Genomic DNA, 25914 nt, shown 5'->3' with positions numbered 1-25914 from the left:
TCTATGTTCTTATTCTCTTCCCTAAATTCCTTTATTTTGTTCGTAGTTCTATTTAACTGATAAAGTCTGAACTCGCTCAAAGTCTATTATTTTTTAGACTCAGTTTCAAAAGCAAAATAATTTTACTACTTTACACGGCAATTTTCTTTACACTTATTCACCCCCCCTCTAGGTGTATATACTAGCACTTTCATGGATAAAATTGCTGAAGAAGCAGAATGGCTTCGACATTTTTTAGAAGATGTTCCAATGTGGCCAAAACCTATGCTTGCAATTTGCATTTACTGTGACAATCAAGTGTCAATTGCAAGGGCGCATAATGTGATTTATAACGGTAAGTCGAGACATATTCGTTGTAGACACAATACCGTAAGATAGTTGCTCTCGAAAGGAATCATTTCTTTTGACTTTGTAAAGTCAAAGGAAAATATTGCAGATCCGCTGACAAAAGGTTTGTCAAGAGAGCAGATAAACTGCACATTGAGGGGAATGGGTTTAAGAGACTTAACCCAATAAAGAGATTCCGGGGTGGAAACCTAACCTATGTGATTGGAGATCCCATGGTTTAGGTTTAATAGGACAACACAAATTCTGGAAAATCTAGTGTAAGCACTGTCTCCCATTCCTATAATGCAATAGTGCTTTCCTACAGCGTTATTAAGGGTACAATATGCGTTTAATGATTTCTATAACTTGGAATATAACATCCAAGTAAGATATGGTAGGCTATCTTTAATAGAAATGCACTTATATGTGTGGAGTTGGCCGACTCTATGAAAATCTTTAAAGGCTAGATTTTCTAACACACACATGAATCCCGAGAGGTTTAGGGCCGAAAGAACGAACACAACTGATAACCAATCTTGAATTGGAAATACTCTGTGTGAAGTTTATTGTTTGGGCTTACACAAACAACTAGCGATTCAAGGCTTAGTCCATCGACTAGTTAAGTAAGTCCGATAGGCTTTCACTAAAGAAGGTTCAAAGTGAAAGCTACCTATCTTGATGCAGTGTATTTCAATAGGTATGCTCAGATTCCTTCGAGTCAAAAATGTTTTGTTAATCCATTAATGTGGGGGATTGTTATAATTATGGTTAATGGATCAACGAAAGCCAATAAATTAAGATATGCCTTTTATGTTCACGTATCTTTTGAATTCATGAATTTCCTAAACTTTTCTATTCACGTATCTATTGAATTCATGAATTTTCTAGATTCATGTATTTTGTAGTTCATGTATTTATTGAGTTTGCGAATCTCTTGAATTCACGTGTCTCTGGATTCATGAATCTCTTGGATTCACATATTTCTTTATTCATGAATTTTGTGGATACATGCGTCTATTGAATTCATGTATCTCTTCTGTACATGAACTAAAAAACTCTATAAATAGATAGGAGCATAGAGCTTTATTATGGTTTTTGTTTTTCTAACTCGATTAAAAAAAAAAATACTTTGATGTACTTTTCTACTCTTCTGATTTTTTTGGGTGTGTTGGTTCAATTGCACGGTTTGATGTACTTTTCTACTCTTCTGATTTTTTTGGGTGTGTTGGTTCAATTGAACGGTTCGACTGAGTCATGTTTGTATAATGCTAATCCAAACAGGTTCGAGATGTTGTATCTTGAGAGGCATATTTTGTGGATCTGCGGAGCACTATTGGCAAGAACTAATCGCCTTAAAGAAATTCAGATATCCGTACCTCACCTCCATTACATTGATATTCTAATTACAATAAATAGTTTGTTTTTGTGGATTAATTTCGAGAGAGAGAGAGAGAGAGAGAGAGAGAGGACTTTCTGATTTCGCCGAGGGCCAAACAGCAAGATATAGCTACGAACCGACTTCAAGCAGCGTCGAGAAGAGATCAGATAGGTTTTGATGAACAGGGTTTGATGGAGGACGGATCGAGGCCTCATATAAAGCGGGGACCAATGTTCTAACAAGCATAACCATCAAAAGTGGAAGAAGGAAAGGAGAAACGGAAGAGAAGACCCCATTCAATTCCAAAGTCCAACCTCGCTATTTTTCTCGACTCTGTACTCTCTTAGGTGGGCGCTCCATCTCTCTCTCTCTCTCTCTCGCTGTTGTTTCATATCTGCTCATTTACGGCAATCTAATTATGTATTTCCTTCGCTTTTCTCCCCTTTGTAGAGCAAAGTTTCTGAAGCAGCTCAGAACTGACTATATTTCCCCGGAAAGCCACTTACTCCTTTTGGCAAAAGAAGCTTTTCACACAAACGCTCAGTTTATATTACTTTAAGTGCCGTGCCCTAGTGTCCCTCTCCTTACGTCTCCTCCGCGTTCCTTAAGCATAGAGAGAGAGAGAGAGAGAGAGAGAGAGAGAGAGAGAGAGAGAGAGAGAGAGAGAGAGAGAGAGAGAGAGAGAGAGATGGAGAGAGAGGCGATGGCAAAGAGCAACATGCGTGTGGAGCAAGATCCTGAAGCCTTTCGAAGCGGTGGCGTTCAGAAGAACCTGGATGACGACGGCAGAGTCGAAAGAACCGGTAGGAACTGAATCTTAATGAATTTGTGTTGCATGTTTTCTTGCGTACGAATCGCTCCTTAGCCCTCTGATGCATTTGAATCTGGTTTTACGTGAGCTTTTACAGTTTTCATGACGATGGCTCCGACTCTTTTAACATCGTTCTTCTTGCATGCAATCAATTTCTCTTCTGGGTTTTCTTGTTCCTTTTTTATGAAGGCACGGTGGTCACGGCCAGTGCGCATATAATAACGGCTTTGATCGGGTCCGGGGTGCTGTCGTTGGCATGGACCATCGCCCAGCTAGGCTGGGTGGTGGGATCGTCGGTCCTCGTAACCCTCTCCTTCATCACCTACTTCACCTCCACCCTCCTCGCCGACTGCTACTGGTCGCCGGACCCCATCACTGGGAAGAGGAACTACACTTACATGGACGTGGTGAGAGCCCACTTAGGTAAGTAGAGAAGTTGGTAAAATCCTTTCTTTCCATCTTCTTCTCCTTCTTTTTAACAATTAGATTTTCGGAAATTAGTAACGCATTTCCAAAAAAGAAGATGAACGTGTTGGATTGTGGATTTTGCCAAGAGATTGGTCAATTACGAGCATCATTTGGCCATTTCCTAAAGAAACCCCACTTTCCCGTGAGATCGAGACCCCCATGTTGAATTCAATTTTCTAAAATGATTCAAACGGGTTTCATTAAATTCGCCAGTTGAACGAACCAATGACTGATATCCCCCCTTTTTTGGTTATTTTTCCTTATAATTAATTAGCTTTCTTTCAAATATTTTTATTCTAGGAGGTCGAAAGGTTCAGCTATGTGGATTGGCTCAATATGGGAACCTCGTCGGCATCACAATTGGCTACACCATCACAGCATCTATCAGCATGGTGTAAGTATATAAATGGGGCTTGATTTATCATTTATACCAAAGCATATTTTTTCTCTCTATTTTTCCAAAAATATAATGATTTTTCCAGGGCGGTGAAGAAGTCGAACTGCTTCCACAAAAATGGGCACGAAGTGAAGTCGGTGTGCGAAACATCGAACTATCCGTTCATGATCATATTCGCATGCATCCAAATCGTGCTCAGCCAAATCCCGGACTTCCACAAGCTTTCTTGGCTCTCCATCGTATTCGCCGTCATGTCCTTGGCTTACGCCTCCATTGGCGTCGGACTCTCCATCGCCAAAGTTGCAGGTAAAGAGATCTTTCCTCTTCTTTTGGTACACAAGGAAAACAATCGCCGGAAGAGACAATATATTTCCTTGACATGATGTTAGATTCATTAGTGGAATGAGCGTCGGATGTCGCATAAAACACGGTAAATTATTGACGTTGTAAGGTGGGGGACACCACGCGCGGACGACCTTAACGGGGACAACGGTGGGAGTGGACGTGTCGGGATCGGAGAAGGTGTGGAGAGTCTTCCAAGCCGTCGGCAACATCTCCACCGTCCTCGTTGAGATTCAGGTAAACATCAAACCTTAATCTGTCTATTCTAGCCTTTCTGGACGAGTCGTTTTATTGTTCCGGTGCTTGAATGTGGAACGACGAGTCATACTCCGATGGTCTAAGAAAAAGTTCCTATAAAAATAAATAAATAGGAGAGGCATGTTTGCATGCAATTGCATCGATAAAACCCAAATTTGTTTCAGAACAAAAGTCAAAGCGCAGTCATGAAAATTTGGAGTGCGTGCCCAGCAATTTCGGCTTTCCTGCCACGTTTTAGCGTCTCATGCTTCAAGGGTTTTCCATCAAGTGCGTATATACATGTAATAATACACTTGAAGTCACGAGAGAAAACAGGGTAAAAAAACAATTGTCATCATTTATAAAGTGATGGGCAATAAGAAAGGCTGTCGTCCTAAAAACAAAGAAATAGGAGGACTATCGGCGTCACTCAAGCCCTGGCCACATGAAGTGCATTTGCCTTTCGGTAGTTGTCCTCGACCGGCGTAGGACCCGCCCAAAGCCGTCCGTTTAGTCTAGTCAAGACAAAAAGATGGTTATATAACCCTAATGAAATCCCATCGATCGAGAAGATATTGAAACGATAGCAGCATAATCGAGGGTTTGTCGTGTATGATATAACCTTTAATCTCATTTGTACACACTAGCAATTAGTTAGTTTCTCAATACAATCTGTATCGAATAAATCAATATATTCAGGTGTCATTTCGGATGGAAGGAGGGTGAGTTAGCATCCCGTTTTAGTCTCGCACTTCTCATCTTGTAGAAGATAAGTCAGATTATTATTATTATTATTTATTCTAGCAAATGGGTTTACAAACGAGGTTTAGGCGATGAATGTGGCGGTCTGTGACAGCAAAAGGAGGCTACCTTTTTAGGGGTTGAAAGTACTATATACCAATTGTAGAAAAGATTCCTTATGGACCATGAAATGAATTGACCACGTCTCTTTCTTTTCTTAAACTTTTCTTGTTCACCAGATGTGCCTTGACGTATTAGGAATGAAGCGAAATCCCACCTTGAAATCTTCTTGTCTCGCCTCTCTCTCTCTCTCTCTCTCTCTCTCTCTCTCTCCCCACATATATCATCATTTGTCATGCAGTTGATGAACTGTTTGTGTAGATGTCTTCTTCTGTGACATGCGTTATCGGCATATGAATGTTGCCTCAATAATTGAAGTCAACTCGCTTCATCTGTTGATGACGCTGATTATTTTTTGGTTTGATTGTGGATTATCTCTCCTTCCATGTCATTACAAACTGTATTCGACGGATAAGGATGAAGATTTTTCTGGGATCAGAACTGTTCGTAGGTCGGATCGAGAGATGATCTTATCATTGTCCTTATAATCTTTTATGCTCGATATTTTCCATGCCTATCATGCTTATTAGAGACCCTGCAAACTCATAGAAGATGCTAGTAGGAAAATGAAGGTCGATTTTTATTCGATACAACATGGCCTTTTTTACTTAACGGATTCATTCGAGATGTATGCTGGCGTCATATGCCCCTTTTTGAATTTGCAATGTCATTTGAGAATGGTGTTTGATAATGAAGCTGGATGCTGACGTCCGAGGAAAATGTGCTTGGGCAGGTTCGATTTGTATGACGTTCGGGTGTTGACCTCTCTCTGCAGGACACATTGAAATCAAGCCCGCCGGAGAACAAAGTTATGAAAAGGGCTTCTCTCATCGGCATCTCGACCACCACTATGTTCTACGCGCTCTGCGGCTGCATTGGTTATGCAGCCTTTGGAAACGATGCGCCAGGGATTTCCTCACTGGCTTCGGATTCTACGAGCCGTTCTGGGTCATTGACTTCGCCAATGCCTGCATTGCTGTCCACTTGATCGGTGCTTACCAGGTAAACCATTTTACTGAACTTGCAATATCACATAGTTTTATGTTGATCTTGTAGTTGGGGTGATCATACCAGGTCCTCAAAACTCTTACTAATTGTTGAAATTAGTCCATAAACTCATCTTTTTTCAATATGGTTCTCGTACTTTTAAAAACTGATGCAACGCTATGCTTCCATAAAATGGGCTAGTGGAATTTGCTGATTTGGTACTTGACGCCATTAACTTGCTATTAAGGATCCAAGTTCGCATATGACATGCCAATCGAACGTTCCAGATGGTACCGCATATTCGTCTTTTCTCTTTTCCCCTTCTTTTTCAACACACAAAGAACACGTTTTTAAATCTCTCTCTCAACGTTGGAAAAAAAAGGGGAAAAATAAATGCAAAAAACTACATCTTCAAGGTCTTAGGCTGCATTTTCACTCACACCGCCTCAGCCATTGTTGCGCTCAAGCACATCACCACTGCTAAGGCCGGCTATCGTCAGCATCACCGCTGGAGCCCAAAACTCCACCTCCGGCAGACCTAGGCACCGCCGACATCTCTTTTCTCTGCTTGGTTGACAGATCTGAGGAACGCATTGGTTTCGCATTTTGGGAAGTTCGCGCTATTGATACATCTGGTGATTGGTTGAGTCCATGGAGCTAGATCGAGTTTAGGTAGCAGTATATATGTCATAGTTATATTATCTAGCGAATTACATGATTAACACTACGCAGAAACAATCACAATGCGTGAGCTCGTGTAAATCTGATTTGCTATCATGGCTGATTGAGTTATGTACTGGGACCTAAAAAAAAATCCTACATACATTTATTGGCGTTTTAAACATGAACTTCAACATGCAGGTATTTTCTCAGCCGATCTTCGGATTCGTTGAGAGCTGGTGCTCCAAGCGCTGGCCTAACAACACTTTCATAACGAGGGAAATTCCGGTCGACGTCCCATGGTACGGCATCTACCACATCAATCTCTTCAGGTTAATATGGAGGACCGTGTATGTCATCGTGACCGCGGTCATAGCCATGATATTGCCCTTCTTCAATGACTTCCTGGGACTGATCGGAGCTGCCTCGTTTTGGCCATTGACCGTGTACTTCCCGGTGGAGATGTACATCGCGAGGACGAACATGCGCAAGTTCTCCTTCACGTGGGCGTGGCTGAAAATACTGAGCTGGGCTTGTCTGGTTGTGTCGCTCGTTGTGGCAGCTAGTTCGGTCCAAGGACTGATCCAAAGTCTCAAGACATACAAGCCCTTCAAGACACTGTCACGACCAGATTTTCGAGGGTTCACCACCTAAAATTAGGTTAATGGATTGTTAAGTCTTTAAGCTTAGCTCGGACTCTCCCAAGCCCATACCAATTCGCGACTTAGGTTCAAATTTCTTAACATGCAAATTGATTTTATCGGGAGTCGCCACTAATCTATTTTTGGTGGGTCGATTAGAAACCCAAGTAAAATAATGGGAGATTTACTTTACTCCTACGAACGCAGAGGTTTATGAGTTCGGGGACTTGATTACATTAGACTATCCTAGTGCCCTTTCGGTACCTTTTTATTTCATTTTTTTCAAAAAATGTTTGGCAATTGAATTGATTTTAATCTAACTTCCTAACATGTGAGGTGATCATACGTGTGCGCATACCACCAATTTAACACTCAAGAAAGCAATTTAATATTACAAAACATACCTAGGAGTAATGAAAGCATTTACATTGTTAAATCAGAAATCACATCCGCAAAATCACATCAGCAGCCCTAGATATAATTTCTAATTAACACGCAATTTCAATTTTTTGTTTTCACTTTATTTAATGAAAATCATGACTGCATGCAATAATCTAATATGACATGGCAGCATGACCTAAACTATATGACATGAAGAAATGCAATAATTAAATGCCATCTAAATGACTAATTCTAATGACATGCAATGCGATGCAATGACATACAAAATTATTTAAACTAAAATGACATGCCGCATATAATACGCGAGTTATATGTCATGCAACATTTATTAAATGATTTAGTCTAATGACGAGGAAGTTCTAATTAAATGAACCTAATAAAAACTAAAATGACGTGCATTTGATATTTTCTATTTAAAAATGCGAAAATTTTCTAGCTAGATTAAAATTCAATCTAATTTAAACTAATTTATTAAGACACATTTTAAATCCTAATTTAAAAAGATATTATCTTAATCTAATTTAAACTAAGATACTATCTTAATTTAAACATGATGAATTGATCTAATATGCAATTTAAACTAAGACCTAATTCTAAATGACATATGCATGAGATTTTTTATCTTTTATGATTTTTATTTAAAATTCAAAATTTAAAATTGCCACGTAATTAAACATGCAACTAAAAATCCTTCTTTTTTGATTTTTTATTTTTTTTCGGAATAAAATCCCTATCCTAGCTATGCAAGATAACAAGAAATATTCTAAAACAAACTGAATCCTAATTCAAATATTTTTTTTTTTTAGATTTTTTAGTGATTTCTAAAAAAAAATTATCAATTAGTAGTAAATCTAAACAATCAAGATATGCAATCAAATAAAGGATCAAAATAATCGAAAAAAAATAACCCGTTGTCTCACAGGTTAAATTAACGATTATCTAACCCTACTTATCACGACAAAAAGTTCAAAATAACTAAAAATCTGATCCGAATTCTTACGGATCAAATTAATAATTATATTGATTTAGTACTTAAAAACTATCAACAAACCCCAAAAATTAATATAATTAAAAAAATAACCCGACATCTTACGGTCAAATTAATAATTACAATAAGTTTAGGGATAACCCTGTGGATAATGCCTACAAAATTCATGAAATAAATTGGGATCAATTAAAAATAAAAAGAATATAAACAAAATAAAGTAAAATAAATGAAAAAAAAAAAAAAAAAAACAACCTAATTGATTTTGCTTTTTCTTTTTTTGTTTTTCCTTTTCTTCTGAGCAAGGCAGCGGGTTAACGGCACGGGTGGCCGGTCCGGTGAGAGTCGCCGGCGTGAGCGGATGATCGTCAGGAGCTCCGGCGAGAGGAAAGCAACAGCAAAAGCGATCGAGCAAGAGTGAATCGGTGGTAGGACTCGGGGCTTCGTCTTGAACGGGGCGCTCGTGGGCGATCGGCTCGGCGCCGGTGGGGCCGGGCGGTGGTCAGATCAGGGCACCGGCGTGCACTGGGCGTCGATCCGGTCGGAGCTGCGTCACGGCTGAGGAGGTGGCGCGGCGGACAAGTCGGACGGCGTCTCCGTTTGGGGCGAGCGTTCTGTTCAGGACTTGCTGGCGGAGCAGCGAGCTCGCGGGCGATGGAGAGCTCCGGCGACGGTGGGGCGAGATGCGGTGGAGGTGCAGCGGTCGGTGGTTCGTCGGGAGCGGAGAAGCGGCGCGGCTCGGCGCGGCACGGTGGCGGAAGCCTCGCGGATGGAAGTTGCAGAGGAGGGGCAGCGATTTGGGGAAGATGATAAACAGTAGGGGTCAAATCACCCCTTTACTTTTCTCTCTCTCTCTCACGTCACTCTCCCCTTCCTTCCTTTTCTCAGAAGCTTTTTGTTTTTTTTTTACTCTTTCTTTCCTTTTAACCTCCACGGATGGCTTCTCTCCCCTTTCACTTTTTCTGAATTTTTTTAAAAGAAGCCCCCATCTCCACCTACCCGATTGCTTTTTATAGGTGAAAATAGGTAATCTTCGTAGAATGTTTTATCTCGTTTTTCAATATACACGAAATATTTTCACAAAAACATCCCTTATTGATAAAATCTTCGAGATTAGATAAAGATTTTCTCTAAATCCAATGATTTTTTCTATTGATAAAGATGAGATTGATATTTTTTTTTCTCAATCTTAAAAAAAAATATCCCGAATATTGAAATTTCAAAATTAATTTTCACAAGATAATTGATTTAAAAAAAAATGGGCTTGGGCTAATTTGCTCGTTTCACGGGCTTAGTCCAACTTGTCAATTTAAGCTCGAAACATTAATTTGAACCCATCCACCATTGCTCCATATAAATCAAAAAATGCAAATAACAAAAATAAATGTACCTAAATTTATATCTTGTGCAATTAATATTTTTTGGGGATAAAATTAAACCATAATTTTATGCTATAAATAAATAAATAAATTGTCAAAATTTAGGTGTCACAGCCCCTCTTTGAAGGTGAGCTCGTAGAGGTTGATTCAAAGATAAATTGAGACATAAATTTTGACTATACACATGAACTAAATGATTTTTTTTTTTTTTTTTTGTTGGAAAATGTATTCCATTTTTTTTTAAAATGCAATTCATGATGCATGGAAAATGCTAATGCAAATGCATGATGTCAAAGGAAAGAGCGTACCTACAATTACTTACCAGTCAGTGCGGTAGAGTATCTTGAGGTACATGATAAATCCATATTTACTCCACAAGTACCTAACTCTCACTCAGGTTTCTTGAAGAGTGTAACAGGTAATAGGTTGAGACATTGAGATTGAGAAGAACATTCACGTCCAAAGTGAAATGTTCAAAGAAAAGAATTAAGACATCCAGTTCGAGATGTCAAAATTTTTGAACTCGAAAGATGTCAAACTAAGGTATAACAAGAAGGATCGAAAAACATTCACCTAGATGTCAAGAGTTTTGAATTCGAAATACCTAGAGACTAAGGTATAACGAAAAATGTTGAAAAACATTCACATCCAAAGTGAAATGTTTAGACGAAAATAATTAGGACATCCAAATCCAAATTGAGATGTCGAAATTTTGAAATCGAAATACCTAGATCCCGGACTAGGTATACGAGAATAGTTGAAAAACATTCACATCCAGTGAAATGTTTGAATGAAAATAATCAATACATCCGGGCCCCGGGCGAGATGTCAAGAGTTTGAGACTCGAAATACCTAGACCAAGACTAAGGAAGTACATTCGAGGAAAGATCGAAGAACATTCACATCCGAGATGTCATGATTTTGAAATGCTCTAACGAAAATCGAAAAAATCATCAGTGAAAGACATCAACGAAAGAGTGAGACATCCAGGACGAGATGTCATGATTTTAAAAACTCGAAATATCTAGATCCAAACTAAGGTATAACGAGAAAGATCGAAGAACATTCACATCCAGTGAAATGTTCAATGAAAAGAATGGAGACATCCGGATCCAAACTGAGATGTCTAATTTTTGGAAAATGGTAAAGAAACTTACCTGGAATATTTTACCTTCAAGGAGGGTAGAGTGATCCAAAGTAGTTAATGTTACATATCCAGGACTCGTACCTTTCTACGGTCGCCTAGCATTGCAACATTGATTATTCGACCAGGACTCGAACTTCTCTTCGATCGCTTGAATCTGAGGAAAACTTACGGGGGACAACTCCGTCGATTCTAGTGTCGGTGCATTTGAAGGGAAATACCTGTACAACGACAAGTATTTAAGGTATGGATGGAGATATACTTACCTGGTATCATCTCCATTCCTGGGGAAATGTCTCCTGCAAAACATGGTCATAGGAGAAGCAATATGCATTTGTGATCACAAATATGCATTAATTTAAGGGAGGTTCATGCACTATGATTTATATCAAGCTTGCATCACCTAATTTCCATTGGAAAGATTTCACAAAAAATGTTCCAATCTGAACACATGAGTGTCATGGATGTGCCAAATGGGGGACCTCTTGGTCTGAAAGGACTTTTCACTCATTCTCATTAAAATGGGTTTTTTATCCCGACCTTTGATGCAGGATTTTGACAATCACCTCATCTCACCATCATCATGCCAAACAAGGGTTTGAGCAATCTCGCAAGTGGTACGAACTTACCAATCGAGAGGTCTTTAACGAGGACCAACGTTGGCTTGGTCAATGGCTTAGCAAAGGAGACTCTTTGAGTCGAGGCTATTAAAAAAAATGACATTTCACAATTGTCTTGGGGTTTACAAGTCAAGAGACATAGAAATGAAGTAGAAATTATCTTACTCGCACTTCTTCAAGCGATGCTTCCAAACATATGAACTTTTACGTTAATTCAAGTGCCCTAATCTGAAGAGACTTTGTAAGGGACGTAACGTAGGTTGGGTTCATGGGTTGAAAAATGAAAGGATCATTTGGCTCAAAAAGTGTTTAGGGGGTCAAAGTTGGTGATCATCTTGACATTTCCAACAATTTTCTTTCCATCATCGAAGATTTTCTTCACATCACAACTCCATGATTGCAACATCTCAACATTTGAGTTTTTTTTTTTTTTTTAGTACCACCTTGTTGGGGATACAACTCACTTCATCAAGTGTTTGATTTTTTCTTTGGGCATTGGCCTTGCTTTTACCAGGCATACTGCTTTTTCATGCCCCATTTTTGCACCTTTTTTTTTTGACAAAGTCTCCATTTATATCAACATTGTAAATCATGCTACTAGAGTGGTTTGGTTTTTTCTTGCCTTGCCCCAGTGTGGGGGATGATCACCAATTGGGTTTAATGTGAAATGAATTCATAAGCTCAATGGGGCTATGCAATGGATAAAGTGTATAGGATAGAGAAAGAGCTGCTCTTCGTCGTTCTAAGGCACTTTAAATTATCGTACAAGTCACATTGTAAAAGCAATACTCGAAGATTGATGCAAGTACGAGTAAGAAAATTCCTATCATTCATTTCAAATCTTGTCCCGGTATGAGACGATTCTTGACAGGGATAATTTAAAAAGCTCTTCATGTGTGTGGGCTCAAAGGGTTGAACAATGGATATACCTGTAGTGTTTTGGGTAGCAGAAGAAACTGCCTCTCATCACTTTGGTTGACGTACCCTTTGCGAGATCACCCTTTTCCTTATGGGCATGGAATTTTTTCACACAACTCACTAGGGGTCAGTGTATGAAATAGTGTACGGAATAAGGCTTGCCTTTCGTCATTCCAAAGTATGCCATTTGACACATTCACTCCATCTCACACAATTCATCAAGGAGGAAAAATGCAAGATTTGCAACAAATTTGAACAATTCAATTTGCAACTCAATGAGGCAATTTATTCATCGTAGAAATGCTTGCAGCTCAAATCATGACATGGCAAATTCTATCATTGATAATACTTCTTGAAAGCATTAGAATTTACTAGAGTTTGAAAACTCACAACCATCCATTTTTGCTAGGATGGCACCTCTTGGAAGTACATTCCTTACCACATATAGGCTGTAATTTGGAGTAAACTTGCCCCCAAGATCTTCCACCGGAGAGTGATGGTTTTCTTTTACTTGCCCCAAATCTTTTTCATTGCAAATGCGCTTTAAACCTGTTGATCACAAGTCAAGTTTATGATCATTGAAACTTGATACGCTATTCTCAGACGTCCCTTGTCATAACAAGTTATAAAATTATGCCGAGACAAGAAGCAAATGAGTCGAGACAACAAACAAGTTTAATCTGCTACAAGCTTTTGAAAATGATTTTTTTTTTTTTTTTTTTAGCAATGAAATGCTTTTGTTTTAAAAAAAAAGGTTTTTGGGAGGAAACATGAGAAAGTCCAGCCCTCAGGATTTCTCCGTGGATGATATTTTTTCATTTCATGGTTGTATATTGTCATTGACTGGTTTGGTATACTCCATCATGTCCTCAAAATGGAAAAAACTTGTAATTTCATTGATATTCATCAATCAATTACATTTATTGAATGGAAAATGCGAATTCAAGTCCTGAAAAAAAGAAAGTGAAAAACAATCGCTAGATAGCGATAATAACTCCTAAAAAGCGATAAAATTCCTAGAAAGCAATAAAAATTCCGCGCGGGGAATGTGCAAAAGTAATAAGTTACTCTTGTGGGCGGGGCCCATTTCTTCCAAAGGTCCTTCATCAATGGCATTCACCCTATCCTCATGCTCAGGTAGAGGATTCTCTTTGACATTCGGTTGAGCGGTATTGAAGGCAAATGCCTTGGTGTCCAGTAAGTTTTGGACCTTATGTTTCAAAGTCAAGCATTCATCGGTCGAATGTCCTACTTCCCCATATGATACTCGCATTTCTTGGAGGGATCGTAGCTGGAAAATTTTTCAGCATTGGGTCGCTTTGGCTCATAAGACAGCAACTCCTTCTTTTGAAGAACCTTTAAGACACGGGACGAGAGGGCCGGGAAGAGGAGTGAATTGCCTCTTAACAAATTGCCGAGGGGCGGACGGTCGGCCTTCCCTTGTTGAGTCTTAGGGACATGAACAAGCTGGAGGCTTGCTAGATTGTGCATATGTGACATTGACTTCCGTGCTTGGTTCTTTGTCTTTCTTCATGGTGAACCTTTTGCCTTGATTGGTTGGTTCATTGAACCATCCATCTCTTAGCCCAACTTCAATCTGTTCACCCACCGGGATAAGTTGGTTGAAGTTCTCAACGTATGTGCTAGCCATTCGGTTGCGAAACTCAAATGGGAGGGTCTTGACGAACAACTTCATCAGCTCCTTGTCAGCAGGCTCCGGAGTGACTTGAGCGGCCAGATTTCTCCACCTCACAGCATACTCCTTGAACGACTCGCTTTTCTTCTTCTCCATCCGCTCAAGATCCTCTCGGGAAGGTGCAATATCCATGTTGAACTTATATTGCTTTAGGAATGCATCGTTCACTTCAATTCCAGTGTCGAGAAGGTTTATATTCTTCATTATGTACCAATTCAATGCAGGCCCGGTCAAACTAGCATGAAATGATTGAATCATGAGGGCTCATTCTTGACATATTGGGCCATGCGTACGTGGTACATCTGCAAATGAGCTTTGGGTAGGAAGTACCATCGTACTTCTCGAACTCCGGCATCTTAAATTTCTTTGGCATCTTGACTTTCTCATAGACCAAGAGGTCGAACGGAGTGGACCTTTGTGATCCTTGCAATTGCTTCATTTTCTCTTCCTAACTTTGCAACACGTTCATCTTGATCCGTCTTGGGAATGTTATCAAGCTTAGCCTTTTCAATGGTGATCAACGGTGGGTCATCTTCCAGCCCGGGCATGTCGTCGTCAATTGTTTGAACCTTGTTTGCTTGCTTTGGGATAATTACTTCGGGGAAGAGCGGGTACAGCCGTTGGATTTGCTTGGAGGAATTGGAGTTGATCCGTCACAAGCTGTATAGAGGCAAGTACTTGTTGGAGTTGAGTCTCCACAGCGGACATACGATCACGCATTTCGGTTTGTTCGGCCATTCTAGCTCTTAGTCGTGTGATGATTGGCGAGCATGGCGGATCCGTTATAACCTAATTGGATAAAATTAATGTAAGAACCAATGACAAGATAGGAAAAATGGCCCATGACAATGGTCTAATGCCTGATTTTATTTGAAATTTGAAACAATTTCCTAACAATGAACTAAGAATTGAAATCAAAATCCTTAAACATTGAATCTAAAAATTGAAAAAAATGAACTAGAAATCAAAGTCCCTAAACATTGAATCAAAATTAAAGACATCTCATTTTATATGCTTTCGGGATTTCAACGCCTTGCGAAGCTTCTCATTTTCCGCTTCAATCATTTCCACTTTCCGCTTAAGATGCTTAATTTGTGCTCGTTGGGTTGGCTTCTCGGTTACATCGGGGACTACCGGACGCAAAGCAGCAGGAATCCGGTATTGTTGGATGTAGAACGCCGATGCATGGTGAATCTCCTCCTCGCCCTTCAGTCTCATGGGCACCAAAATCTTTTCTGTATGACATTCGCTCCACATAGTAACAATCGTCTGGATCTCGTTGAAGTAGTCGTAATCCTTTCGAATGAAACGAACTTGGAACAAATCTGTCTTGAGAGGTGGGGGAATTTCTTGAAGAGCTTTGTACTAACGGGCCACTCTATGTGGATAATAGGAAGTAGCAGGAAAGGCCCGGCAGCGGGATTGGTCCATCATGTTTGTGAGACAAACGAGCCTCCTCAATGTGGAGCCATTTAGTATGCCATAAGAATGCCTTAAGATCAGGATTTTTCAAAAAATTAACCCAACGGGCATACTGTTTATTTGGGGAAAAGCGTTCTAAGACCGCAAACTTTTGTATGGGGTGCCTAAAATCATCAATCTTAAATTGTTTCATAAGGTGCCCAAATCCTCTTATGTGGGAGAAAAACCATATTTGCAAAAGTTCGGGGAGGGCACACATGGTCTTTTCCTCATTTTGTTTGAAATGGGTTAATGATAAAAATGTTTCGGCTAAAACCATATTGACATAATTCAACCCGTCACAAACACGATTAACCACCCATGAAATTGAAGGATTAATGGCATTTTTTCGATAAGGAAAAACGATTAGCCCAAAAAATGCTAATATGAAAATCCTGGCTTTTGAAATCATTGATTGGTTTGCAAAACACTTTTCTAAGAATGAAAATGGACATGTAAAACAATTGGCTTTGACAACTTTCCTTACTCCTTCGGCTTCGATTTGTAAAAATTGTGATAATTCAGAGATAGAATCTATACCGATAGGCGGTCTAACAAGTTCCTTTTCCAGGGGCATTCCAATGGCAACACTATATTCTTCAAGTGTTGGAGTCAATTCAAACCTACCAAATATAAGGTGGAAGTTTGTGGACACCAGAAATGAGGGAGTGCCTGAATCACACCAGAGTGGACATTGATCTCTAATAGTGGAAGAAGTCGGGCAATCCTGGCTTTCACATATCTCTGACCATCTTGATCTAACTGATCCAACCACCTCTTGAGCTCTTTTTTTGGAGTGGAAATAAATTGTGCATCGGTTTTCCCCATTGCATACAAAACAAGACCGATGACGAAACTTAATTGTCATGGACTGACAAAATTACAATAAAGTAAATAAATTGCAAAAAATTTAAACAACTTACTTTCACTGGAAATGAATGACAATCACATAAACATGCGCATGAAATGTGAGGCTCGATTTCTACCTAGACGGCTTAACAAAGTGGAGCTAAGAGGATGGTCTGACCGTTGCAATCTCGCATTAACGTGTCAGGTCCTCTTAACCCCGGCTCAATCGAATGGAATATCCAATAATCACGTAGTCTCGCGGATATGGACAAACACATTCGACACCATGAAAGAAATTTTGGGGAAGAGAATGTCAACCTCTACATAACAGTCTCGCTTTGGAGGAAGTATCATTCTCAACACCATCCTAAAAATCCTATCGCAGCCCAGGTCCGACCGCAGGTTGTGTGTGCAAAGTGTAGTGATTTATGCAAAGCATGCACGACAATTTAAATCAAACAACACTTCAAAAAATAAAATAAACCATACATCCCTAACTCCAACCTGCAAGGCAAAGATTAACAATCACTTCCCCTTATACCTCCCATCTGCAAGAACATTTAACACCTTAAAAGTTAGGGGCGTACCTGGAATCCTTGTTGCCAAACAAAAAACATTTTTTCAAAAAGAAAATTGGCCTAAGTCCACTAAGAGTTTTAAGTCAATTCCCCGAAGTCGCCAAGCTGTCGCAACCAGATTTTCGGAGTTCACCACCTAAAGGTTTGGTTAATGGATTGTTAAGTCTTTAAGCTTAGCTCGGACTCTCCCAAGCCCATACCAATTCGCGACTTAGGTTTGAATTTCTTAACATGCAAATTGATTTTTTTAGGAGTCGCCACTAATCTATTTTTGGTGGGTCGATTAGACACCTAAGTAAAATAATGGGAGATTTACTTTACTCCTACGAACAGGAGAGAGGTTTATGAGTTCGGGGACTTGATTACACTAAACTTTCTCTAGTGCCCTTTCGGTACCATTTTTTTCATTTTTTCAAAAATGTTTGGCAATTGAATTGATTTTAACTAACTTCCTAACGTGTGAGGTGATCATACGTGTGCGCATACCACCAATTTAACACTCAAGAAAGCAATTTAATATTACAAAACATACCTAGGAGCAATGAAAGCATCTATATTGTTAAATCAGAAATCACATCCACAAAATCACATCAGCAACCCTAGATATAATTTTTAATTAACACGCAATTTCAATTTTTTGTTTTCACTTTATTTAATGAAAATCATAACTTATGCAATGCATCTAATATGACATGGCAGCATGACCTAAACTATATGACATGAAGAAATGCAATAATTAAATGCCATCTAAATGACATAATTCTAATGACATGCAATGCGATGCAATGACATACAAAATTATTTAAACTAAGAAATGATAATTTAGCACGCGAGTTATATGTCATGCAACATTTATTAAATGATTTAGTCTAATGACGAGGAAGTTCTAATTAAATGAACCTAATAAAAATAAAATGACGTGCATTTGATATTTTCTATTTAAAAATTCGAAAATAATCTAGCTAGATTAAAATTCAATCTAATTTAAACTAAGACAAATTAAGTGAATTAAATCTAATTTAAAAAGATGTTATCTTAATCTAACATGTAATTGATTTAATATGCAATGACGTCATATTAAAGCCCTAATTAAACATGACATATGCATGAGATTTTTATCTTTTATTTTTTTATTTAAAATTCAAAATTTAAAATGCATGCAATTCAATTAAACAAAAACTAAAACCTAAATGAAACGCATTTTTTATTTTTTTCGGAACTAAAATCCCTATCCTAGATATGCAAGATAACAAGAAATATTCTAAAACAAACTGAATCATAATTCAAATATTTTTTTAGATTTTTTTAGTGATTTCTAAAACAAGTCATTATCAATTAACTAAATCTAAACAATCAAGATATGCAATCAAATAAAGGATCAAAATAATCGAAAAAAAAAATAACCTGTTGTCTCACAGGTTAAATTAACGATTATCCTAACCCTAATTATCACGACAAAGAGTTCAAAATAACTAAAAATCTGATCCGAATTCTTACGGATCAAATTAATAATTATATTGATTTAGTACTTAAAAACTATCAACAAACCCCAAAAATTAATGTAATTAAAAAAATAACCCGACATCTTACGGGTCAAATTAATAATTACAATAAGTTTAGGGATAACACTGTGGATAATGCCTACAAAGATTCATAAAGTGAACATTGGGATCCAATTAAGTAAATAACTAAAGAATATAAACAAAATAAAGTAAAATAAAAAAAAAAAAAAACAACCTAATTGATTTTGCTTTTTTTTTTGTTTTTCCTTTTCTTCTGAGCAAGGCAGCACGTGGTGGCCGGTCCGGTGAGTCGTCGGCGTGAGCGGATGATCGTCAGAGCTCCGGCGAGAGGAAAACAGCAGCAAGCGATCGGCGAGGAGGTGAATCGGTGGTAGCTTCGCGAACGGGGGCGCTGCAGGGGCGTCGGCTCGGCGTCCGGTGGGGCCGAGGCGGTGGCAAGAACAGAGCACCGGCGTGCAGGCGTCGATCCGGTAGGGGCTTCGTCACGGCTGAGGAGGAGGCGCGGCGGACAAGTCGGACGGCGTCTCCGCAGGGGGCTAGCGTTCTGTTCAGGACTTGCTGGCGGAGCAGCGAGCTCGCGGGCGATGGAGAGCTCCGGCGACAGGCGAGATAGCGGTGCGGGTGCAGCGGTCGGTGGTTCGTCAGGGAGCGGAGAAGGGGCAAGGCTCGGCGCGGCACGGTGGCGGAAGCCTCGCGGATGGAAGTTGCAGAGGAGGGGCAGCGATTTGGGGAAGATGATGAACAGTAGGGGTCAAATCACCCCTTTACTTTTCTCCTCTCTCTCTCTCTCTCTCTCACGTCACTCTCCCTCTTCCTTCGCTTTTCTGCAGAAGCTTTTTGTTTTTTTTGTTTTTCTCTTCTTTCCTTTTAACCTCCACGGATGGCTTCTCTCCCCTTTCACTTTTTCTGAATTTTTTTTAAAAGAAGCCCCCACATCTCCACCTACCCGATTGCTTTTTATAGGTGAAAATAGGTAATCTTCGTAGAATATTTTATCTCGTTTTTTCAATATACACGAAGATAATCTATAATCTCCCGATCACCCAAAATCTTCTTATTTTCCTTATCTCTTGAATATCTCTAATGATTTTATTGCTATTGATAAAGATGAGATTGCAAATGCGGTTTTTCAATCTTCAAAAAATCATCGAATATTGCATCAAATTTCAATTTTCACAAGATAATTGGTTTAAAAAAACAATGGGCTTGGGCTAATTTGCTCATTTCACGGGCTTACCCGACTTGTCAATTTAAGCTCGAAACATTAATTGAACCCATCCACCATTGCTCCAATAAATAACAATGGAAAATATGCAAACTAAATGTACCTAAATTTATATACTGTGCAATTAATATTTTTTTTCCAGGGATAAAATTAACCCATAATTTTTATGCTATAAATGACTAAATGGGTTACCAAAATTTAGGTATCAACAGACACAATAAATGTAGCTCAAAGCCCTACTGCCCATTACCTAGTTGGAAGCAATATTATGGTGAAAAACTCTTCAATTGGGCGAATGATTTAATGTTTGCTGCTTCAACATAAGTCGTTGAGAATAAACATTTTCATATAAGGACCGGGAAGATAGCTCATGCTAATGAGGTGAATTTCCTTGCTAAGGATTTTGATAACATTATAACTCTCATTTTTTTTTCTTTTTTTTTTTTTTTTGGTAAAGAAATGAGGACAAAACCCTAGGGGTACACCTTTATTCTCCTAATAAACATTGATCCCATCCGATCTTCTATCAACAAAGGAAGTAAACCTCTTGATAGCCTATTTAATGCTAGAGTGTCATTTACATAAGATGATTAAAGTATTCAATATGCTAGCCAACTTGCACATGAATTTCCTTCCCTAAAAGTTTGTACGATGCTAACCAACTGGAAATATTCTTGGCATTTTCCCAATCTGAGGAAGGAGAATGTTGCCAAAATTAAAGGAGAGAGTTGCTTATGAGCCCACTTTCACAGTAAGTTTGCAAATGTCCAATGAGATGGCCATTTTGAGTTCCAAACATACACCCCAAAATTTTGCTTTGAGCAAAGAATACGCTCCCATAATTTTCGCGAACCCACCAAGCCAATTACCTGATTCATTACCAAGAAGACCATCTATTGAAGTTGGACTTGAGTTGCCTTTAGAGGCCTTATCAGTATTGAGTTTGACCCAATCAAAAGAGGGACGATCCAATCGGCAAATGTATCACATTTCTCTCTCTAAGAGGACAATTTGTTCTCAATCATACGAGCCGAAACATTATAACTTACTAGTTGGGATTCCATGCCCAAATGTATAATCCCAGTAGGTAGGTAGGTAGGTAGGTAAATATTTTGCAAGGCCAAGGGTCATATCTAAGGCTCCGTTTGTTTCCCGAAAAATCTTGCGTTTTTAGAAAATATTTTCCAAGAAATCATTTTTTAGGAAAATGACAATATTTTCCATTTTCACCTAAAACTTGAAAAGGAACTACAAAATGGTTTCCGCTATTTAGTAAGGAAAATTTTTCCTCCGTGCATCCCTTTTCAATGATTTATTATTATTATATTTCTTAAATCAATTTTTGACTATTTTTCGGTTTCTTTCCTTTTCTTCTTCCTTGGCTGATCATTGGCCAATGGTGATGCTCCACCTTGCTTGATCAAGCAAGGCTGAGCTCAACTGATGTTGGCGAGGTCGAGCCCAGCAAGATTCGACTAGCTGGGCAAGGCTCAAGCCGAGCTCTCAAGCCTCACCCGAGGTCGCTAAAGCTTGACAAGGCTTTAAAGACCTTGGGTGAGGCTCAGTGAGGCTTGAGCCCTTCTCAGCTTGCTAGATTTGGTGGGGCTCAAGCTCATCGACGTTGGCGAGCTCGGCCTCACCACAAGCCGGGAGGCTCAACCTTCCGGTCTATGGCAAGGCTTGAGCTCCCTATGGCCGGTCACTAGCCACCATTGTGGCTGGCAACTAGTCAAGGAAGAAGAAAAAGAAAAAAATGAAATAAAAGGAAAGGAATAAAATATAATTAAAAATCAATTTTTAAAAAAAAAAAAAGGAGAAAAAGAAAAAATAAAAATAAAGGAAAATGCGTTTGGTGAAAGAAAGTGGGTGAATATATTGAAAATATTTTCTTCTTTTTGAAAAGTAGAAAACATTTTCCCCTTTTCGAGAAGAGCCTTTCTATTCATAGAAAACATTTTCCTCAATCAAATCATTATTCGTAAAATGAGTGTCGGATAATCCGATTTTTTTTTTTTTAGAAGTTGTTTTCGTAAAACAAATGAAGCCTAAATTTCATCTCGGATTAGTTTCAGCTAGTGTTCTTTTTTATTTGTGTTGCATTATTTTCAATAACCATACTCTACATTTGGAGGTTAATTATGTAAAGGATAATTGCAGCAAGAGTCCTAGAACCGATGTCCATCAGGAAAGTTGTCCAAAAAGAAAAGAAGAAAAAAAAAAGAAGAGAAAAGGAAAAAAATGAAAAAAAAAATTATTTAGGACTCAATTAGCAAAATTGAAAGGTTTATAACTAAATTGACAAAAATATAATTGGTTTAGAACTTTTTGCACAGATTTCCTTATGTCGATTAGTAACTTGGATCCTAAAATTTGATGTTGTCCTCCATGTTAGTCTCTTCATTGGTAACAAATCTTTCTACAAGAAAACTGAAAAGATCAATGAGATGAAGTTGTCAATGTGAGAACCGAGAAGCACGTACATTCATGAGCATGTCACTACATTTCCCTTCAAGGCAAGAAGTTAGTGCAATGCTCACAAGGAATTGTCTCTTGCTCCTTATGTATTCCATGATTCAATTTCAAACATGGGAACCAAGGAAATATGCATCACGTGTACATGTAATCTAAATCTGAATAGTAAAACAAGGTTACCATTTCAGTTGTGCTCCCGCTTAGATGCCATGTATCTATCGATGAATAGTCAACAGACGTGTATACAAATGCGTGCGTACAAACATACATATATCTTCTATATATTAAACCGAAAGTGATTTTTGTCTCGCTTCTCTATCCTTCCAAATTCACCCTCAACAAAGAAAAGATTGCAGACGTCAACTCATACTAAGAGGCTAAATTAACAACCAGTTAATGATGTTCACATGGCAAAATTATAACTTTCAATCTCTCACATCGCAAAGTTAAGTGCTTGGTCTCGTTTATGAGTTGAAGTGAGATCAACTGTTCTGTTTAGGTGTCACTAGTGTTCTCAAAAGCACTGGAGTTGCCTGGGCAGGCACCCAATGTGGCGATTTCAAAAGCACCTCAAGTAAGGTTGGTCATTCTCTAAGGCATTCCCTCAAGGAAAAAGATGAAATTAGGTCATGTTTTTTGACTCTTTTTGTTCCTTTCTCTAAACAAAACTGAGAAAGGAGGTATATTATTTTAGTAAAAGGGCAAAGTTTTTAGAAAAGCAACTGTCGACTCTACATTAGCACGATCGGAGACTTCCGAGCCTAGTCTTATGCCTATAACTTTACTTTTAAGAGAGCCAGGGAAAAAGGTGAAAATGTGTAGTCTTCTATACATCTTTGCTTTTCTTTGAACATTGTCTTTCCTATGTACACCTTTACACTGAACTTAGCAGTCCATTCTTATTTCATCTCTCTCTCTCTCCACCAGTTGCTAGGTACCATATCAGGGATAAATATGTAGGGATAGATATTGCAAATTTGTTAATTAGTTAACATGTATGATATTATCCAAGTGGTCCCAACGGAAGGTCGCTTGATATATTTCAGGCAGCTGAGGAACATGAATGCTGCTATTAGGTCGAGAGAGAGGAAGAAAGCGTATGTCAGAGATCTGGAGGTGAAGGGCAAATACCTTGAGGGGAAATGTAGGAGACTTGGGAGGTTACTTCAGTGTGTTATGGCTGAAAACCAAGCTCTGCGTTTTAGTTTGGAGAACAATGCGTGTGGTGCTAGTGTGGCCAAGCAGGAGTCTGCCGTGCTCTCGGGTATGCGTCTTGAACCTTGAAATCATTCACTGAGCTTTTCAATCTCGATTACCACCATTTTCCTGCTTGATATGTTCAAATATGTTCTGATTAGAAAATTAACTTCCATCCAGATGTAGGAAATACCGATGATATGTTACTGTGCATATTTATTACCCCATGTTGCAAAGTGAATGAACTATTTTAAAGAGTAAACTAAAGGTTACTAGTAGTGCATTCTACTTGTATGGTGTTCTTCGCTAATGGTTATCGTGATATTTGGCATAAGTAGATGATAGATGATTGATATGTTCGAATTTTAGGAGCCTCTCCTTCATCTTATGCACCAACATGTTTGTTTTGAATTAGCAAGATTTTGTGCTGAAGGTCATCAAATCTTTGAAGTCATCGTGAGCCGTTTCAAGCTTTTGGTTCTTTCGTTTGTCAAGTAGCATAGTCTTGGTCAGTTATAAACATTCTGTGTACTTGGTTGAGCCACCTGCTGTTTATCAATTCCTAGAAATTTCCTCTCCTCCTTCATGGAAGGAAATTGAAGAGAAATTTATGATAGAACTTAGCATATAAGTTTTTGCTGCTATGTTTTTGCATGTCGCCTGATACCAATTTTAACTGTTGTGTTGCAGATTCCCTGCCGTTGGGTTCCCTATTTTGGTTCCTATGCATCACTTGCCTATTTACCCTGCCCCTGTCGCTCCTGTTGGCACCGGAAGCAGTGTTGCAGAAAATGTAGGAAAGGGAAATCCGAAACCTCTAGTAGCTCTAGATCCTGTGGGGGTACAAACCCTCGACAAGAGCAGGAGATACAAAGCATCAAGGACGAAGATGAAGGCGGGATTTTTGCTGCCCCGAGTTTGGGCATAGCCTAATTCTCTTCTTTGTGACTCTCGACTAATTTCCCGCATCAGGGTTCGCCTTTGTTTCTCGTTCCGTGGTCTAACATGGTGTAAGATACTAGAATAATTGGCTAGGAGATGAGGACTTTTTGAGTAGATCCGAGCTTTTATGTAAATCCCCCCAGAATCACACCCATGATTAGCCCGTATGATTATAGCAGTTGCTTTGCCTAAGTGGGTTCATGATTTGGTTCGACACCTCCTTGTGTGTCCTTTAAGTGGAAAAACGCAGGCAAGGGAAATTCGAAACCTCTTAAGCGTGATATGTTGCCGCATTCCAGCCCTCTCTACTAGCGGTTGCAACCTACCATCGCCACGGGCGGCGATGGTGGCATGCCTCTAAGTTCAGCAATGGTTTGGTCTCCCATTGGATAGGAAGGATTGCCGAGGGGACATAAAATCATTTGAGTTTTTCCTCTTTCTTTGTACTAGACCAGAACTGTTTTTCCTTTCCTCTGCTCAAATCGAATATAAAGTGACTGTTGGGATTAACGGATCCCCAAAAACCGGATTCGACACTAAATCGAACCCCTAAAAGAGTGCGGAAGACGAAGCCCGGGAAAATCACGTATCACCGATCCTAAAGCACACCACGAATTCGAGCGTACCTTGTTAGCCACAGATTAAACACCAATGCTGAAGTGAGGAAGAGAAATTGGCCCTGTTCGATCCGATGACGACAATTCGCTTGAAGGGAAGACAGCGTCGCCTCTTTTTGCTTACTGTTCCGTTTGGATGAGAGAGAGAACGTTGGAAAGAGAGGGAGACGTACGTACGTTATATCCAAGAGGTGTGTTCTCCCTCTCTCTCCTCCCTTTTATACGTCCCTCCATCCACGGGCCATATTCCTGTGGGCTAGGCTTTTAGGCCCAACATGGGCGGACGGGCCTTAAGCCCATCTCATATAAAACCATCATCTCCCACTCGCACATGGTGGGCTGAACAGAATTCTCTTTACCTCTCTTCAACATTCATACCGGTGAATAATCCGTGCGACCAGCATACTTTGAGAGCTCGTTGCCATATATCTGTTAGGAATATATAGCAGCTCATAATGGGCATCACACTCCGAGTAGATTTAGTATGCAGTACCCTAGATCGATCGATCATATTTATATCTCTCTTGATCCCTTTAAAACAATGATATATATATATATATATATATATATATATATATTGTATTCACAATTATGATTATCCCAAAGACAGTCATAATTGGTTAACCGGTGAATACAAAACTACAATGTGATTCTCCAAAATCGATCTTCCTCTTCCCTTCAAACTCTCAATTTCAGTTTAGCTTGCTTTTCTAGAAATGTCCCATTAGATTGAATCAACTCATAACCATTGGCAACATCCTAAGATAGCAAACACTAAATAGAAATCTTGAGAATAA

General features: G+C 39.1%; 1 protein-coding gene and 1 pseudogene across 1 annotated transcript; both read left to right on the top strand.

Annotated features, from left to right (window-relative positions):
* The first annotated feature begins 2408 nt into the window (after positions 1-2408).
* On the top strand, positions 2409-7122 carry LOC104451817 (annotated as a pseudogene).
* Positions 7123-23420: 16298 nt separating this feature from the next.
* On the top strand, positions 23421-24486 carry LOC104451818. Its single transcript, XM_039314514.1, has 3 exons — positions 23421-23625; positions 23974-24052; positions 24249-24486. Exons 1-3 carry the CDS (start codon positions 23421-23423, stop codon positions 24484-24486), a joined length of 522 nt encoding a protein of 173 aa, XP_039170448.1.
* Positions 24487-25914: the final 1428 nt, after the last annotated feature.

This window comes from Eucalyptus grandis, chromosome 6, assembly GCF_016545825.1.
Source record: "Eucalyptus grandis isolate ANBG69807.140 chromosome 6, ASM1654582v1, whole genome shotgun sequence".
Lineage (NCBI taxonomy): Eukaryota > Viridiplantae > Streptophyta > Magnoliopsida > Myrtales > Myrtaceae > Eucalyptus > Eucalyptus grandis.
Note: the sequence above shows the minus strand (reverse complement) of the source record. Positions and strands in the feature narration are given on the sequence as shown.

Excerpts from the sequence above, each read along its gene's own strand:
- LOC104451818 (XM_039314514.1), top strand. The coding sequence starts at position 23,421 with ATGAATGCTGCTATTAGGTCGAGAGAGAGGAAGAAAGCGTATGTCAGA. Across the intron at positions 23,626-23,973 it reads GGAGTCTGCCGTGCTCTCGG|CAAGATTTTGTGCTGAAGGT; the intron begins GTATGCGTCTTG and ends GTTTTGAATTAG. Across the intron at positions 24,053-24,248 it reads TTGGTTCTTTCGTTTGTCAA|ATTCCCTGCCGTTGGGTTCC; the intron begins GTAGCATAGTCT and ends GTTGTGTTGCAG.